Source organism: Austrofundulus limnaeus, unplaced genomic scaffold (assembly GCF_001266775.1).
Source record: "Austrofundulus limnaeus strain Quisiro unplaced genomic scaffold, Austrofundulus_limnaeus-1.0 Scaffold29, whole genome shotgun sequence".
NCBI lineage: Eukaryota > Metazoa > Chordata > Actinopteri > Cyprinodontiformes > Rivulidae > Austrofundulus > Austrofundulus limnaeus.
Window position 1 is genome coordinate 522,360 of NW_013952431.1, and position 2,292 is coordinate 524,651.

The window sequence follows — 2,292 nt, forward strand, 5'->3', positions numbered from 1 at the left end:
TTTTTTTTTTTTTTTTTTTTTTTTTTTTTTTGCAAGGGGTGGCACAGGGGTGGCCAAGGTTTCTATTTAGAGGGGCTCATTCAAATAAAGAAAAGCACTCTGGATTTGAAAATTCAAGATGGTCATCCCAGCTAAATCCACATGGCTTTAATTTGGCTGTTTCAAGAACCATTGAACTGAATGATCAAAAAAAAAACACTGAATGCTAGTCACAACTTATTATTCAGCTACTTTTAGACATATACTGCTGAAAAATTAGTGTAGAAGTAACTGAAAACAGTCTTTACCAAATTCTAAATGCCAAATTGAAAATTCAAGATGGTCACCACATCTAACTTTAAAAGGCTATATTATTTAGATTAAAGTTGTTGTGGAGTAGATAAGAATGACCACATTGCTGATGCTATTCTCAAATTAAGCTAACCAATGCTAATGCTAATTTTACAAAGGGCTACAATTCAGCCATTTTTAAACATACACAAATGAAAGTAATATTTTTTTTGTTGGTTTTACAAAWTTGAATGCAAATAAAACAATTCAAGGTCCCCACCTACTTGTGGAGTTTTTTAAGGGTGGCACCTGGGGTGGCCAATCAGGCGCCAGGAGTGGCACATGCCACCCTGGCCATCCCGCTGTCTCCGCCCCTGGCCTTAGAGTAAAGGAATAACAGGTTCTTGTAAAAAAAAAAGAAGTAAGATACCAAGTGTTTATAATCTTTCTATAATAGTTATAACCTGTTCTCTTTATTTTGAATTTAGGACAAGCCTCCATAAGCATATCTGTGTCCAACAGTCAAATCCAAGAAAATGTGGTATGATTTATTTAGTTTTTATTTGAGTTTCACTACGTTAGAATTTCTATGCCGAGAAGTAACTTTTTGCAATGATGCCTTCCTGCAGGATATCAGCATGGTTTATCAGATTTTCGCTGATGAAGTACTTGGATCTGGGCAGTTTGGAATAGTTTATGGAGGTATGTGAATGAATCCAGCAATTCTACTTGAGCTATAAATCCTTGTAATCTGTAAACTTTCCAAAAATAAATGCAAAATGCTTACATGTGCAATGCTTGAGTTGTATTTGAAATGCAAAATTAAAAAAAAAGTCAAAATGTCCAATTTTTTTTTCTTAAGAGCAGTGAAACTCATTAAAGTTCATCACAAAAATCAGTTCACACAACCATTTTTTTTTACTTATATCGAATGTTATTAGGAAAGCACAGGAAGACAGGAAGAGATGTCGCTGTCAAAGTCATCGACAAGCTTAGATTTCCCACCAAGCAGGAGAGCCAGCTGAGGAACGAGGTGGCCATCCTGCAGGTGAGCAAAACCAAACTCCGATGATCAGTAATTTACTACAAATTATTGTGACATAAAATCATGTTTAAAAAGCATTTATAAAAGAAGACATTTCTTTTTTTTCATTCAATTTTATGGAAACATTGGTTTAACCAGGATTGTAGTATTCAAAGACGTTTTGCTTCTCATCTGAGATTTTTTCTAATTTGGTAGCATTTTGTGTTGTGAAAGCTTTCAGTTCAGACCACAACGATTTTTAGATGATTACAGTTTCAAAAATTTACAGAAAAGTTCTGCATCAAAAATATTTTAGCTATTTGGTTCCTGCTAATGTTTATCTTATAAGTGACATTCATTTTGACCAAAAAAAAGTCACTTCTATATTTTACATGTTTTGAGGTCTATCATTCATTTGTTGATGTGCAATAAGAACTGTTAAAAACAAATAACTTTAAAAGCCAGTTTTGTAGAGTAACAAAGTACATTTTTTTGAGCATCAGCAATTTTACCAAGAATTTTTTTAGATTATAATTCGTACTTTTATTTTGTTACTTTTAAAACATAAAAATGACACTTTTACTTTACTTTAACCACATAAGACAAGCCAAGCTATTGATCAGAAGGATATTCACTTCTGCATAATGCATTTGAAAGCAATAAATAGCTATGGTCAATACACTACAAATTTAAATATTACCAGAAGTCATCATGTTTAAAGTACTTTTACTTTCCCACTTATTGTGAGCAGTTTTTTTAAAATTTAAAATTTTTATTTTTACTTAAGTACTTTTTAAAATCAGTAAAATTATTATTTTTTTACCAAAGTCATTTTCTGTTGAGGTATTTTAACTTTTATTTGGGTATTTTTTCAAGTACTTAATAAACCTCGTCCGGGATTTGGCCCATTCGAGGCCTAAGGTCAGAGACAGTTTTTTTGTTTATTCCACCTGAGGTGACCACTACATCTGTTTAAAACCAGACTTAGTAGTGTTTAC

General features: G+C 32.3%; 1 protein-coding gene across 2 annotated transcripts in view; it reads left to right on the forward strand.

The window, feature by feature from the left end:
• Positions 1 to 2,292, forward strand: part of prkd2 (protein kinase D2) — a 43,448-nt gene that overhangs the window by 35,113 nt on the left and 6,043 nt on the right. For both annotated transcript variants that reach the window (XM_014005222.1, XM_014005221.1), the window contains 3 exons: positions 759 to 811; positions 900 to 972; positions 1,212 to 1,318. In XM_014005222.1, the coding sequence (XP_013860676.1) occupies positions 759 to 811; positions 900 to 972; positions 1,212 to 1,318 (233 nt within the window). The remainder of the gene's footprint in view (positions 1 to 758; positions 812 to 899; positions 973 to 1,211; positions 1,319 to 2,292) is intronic.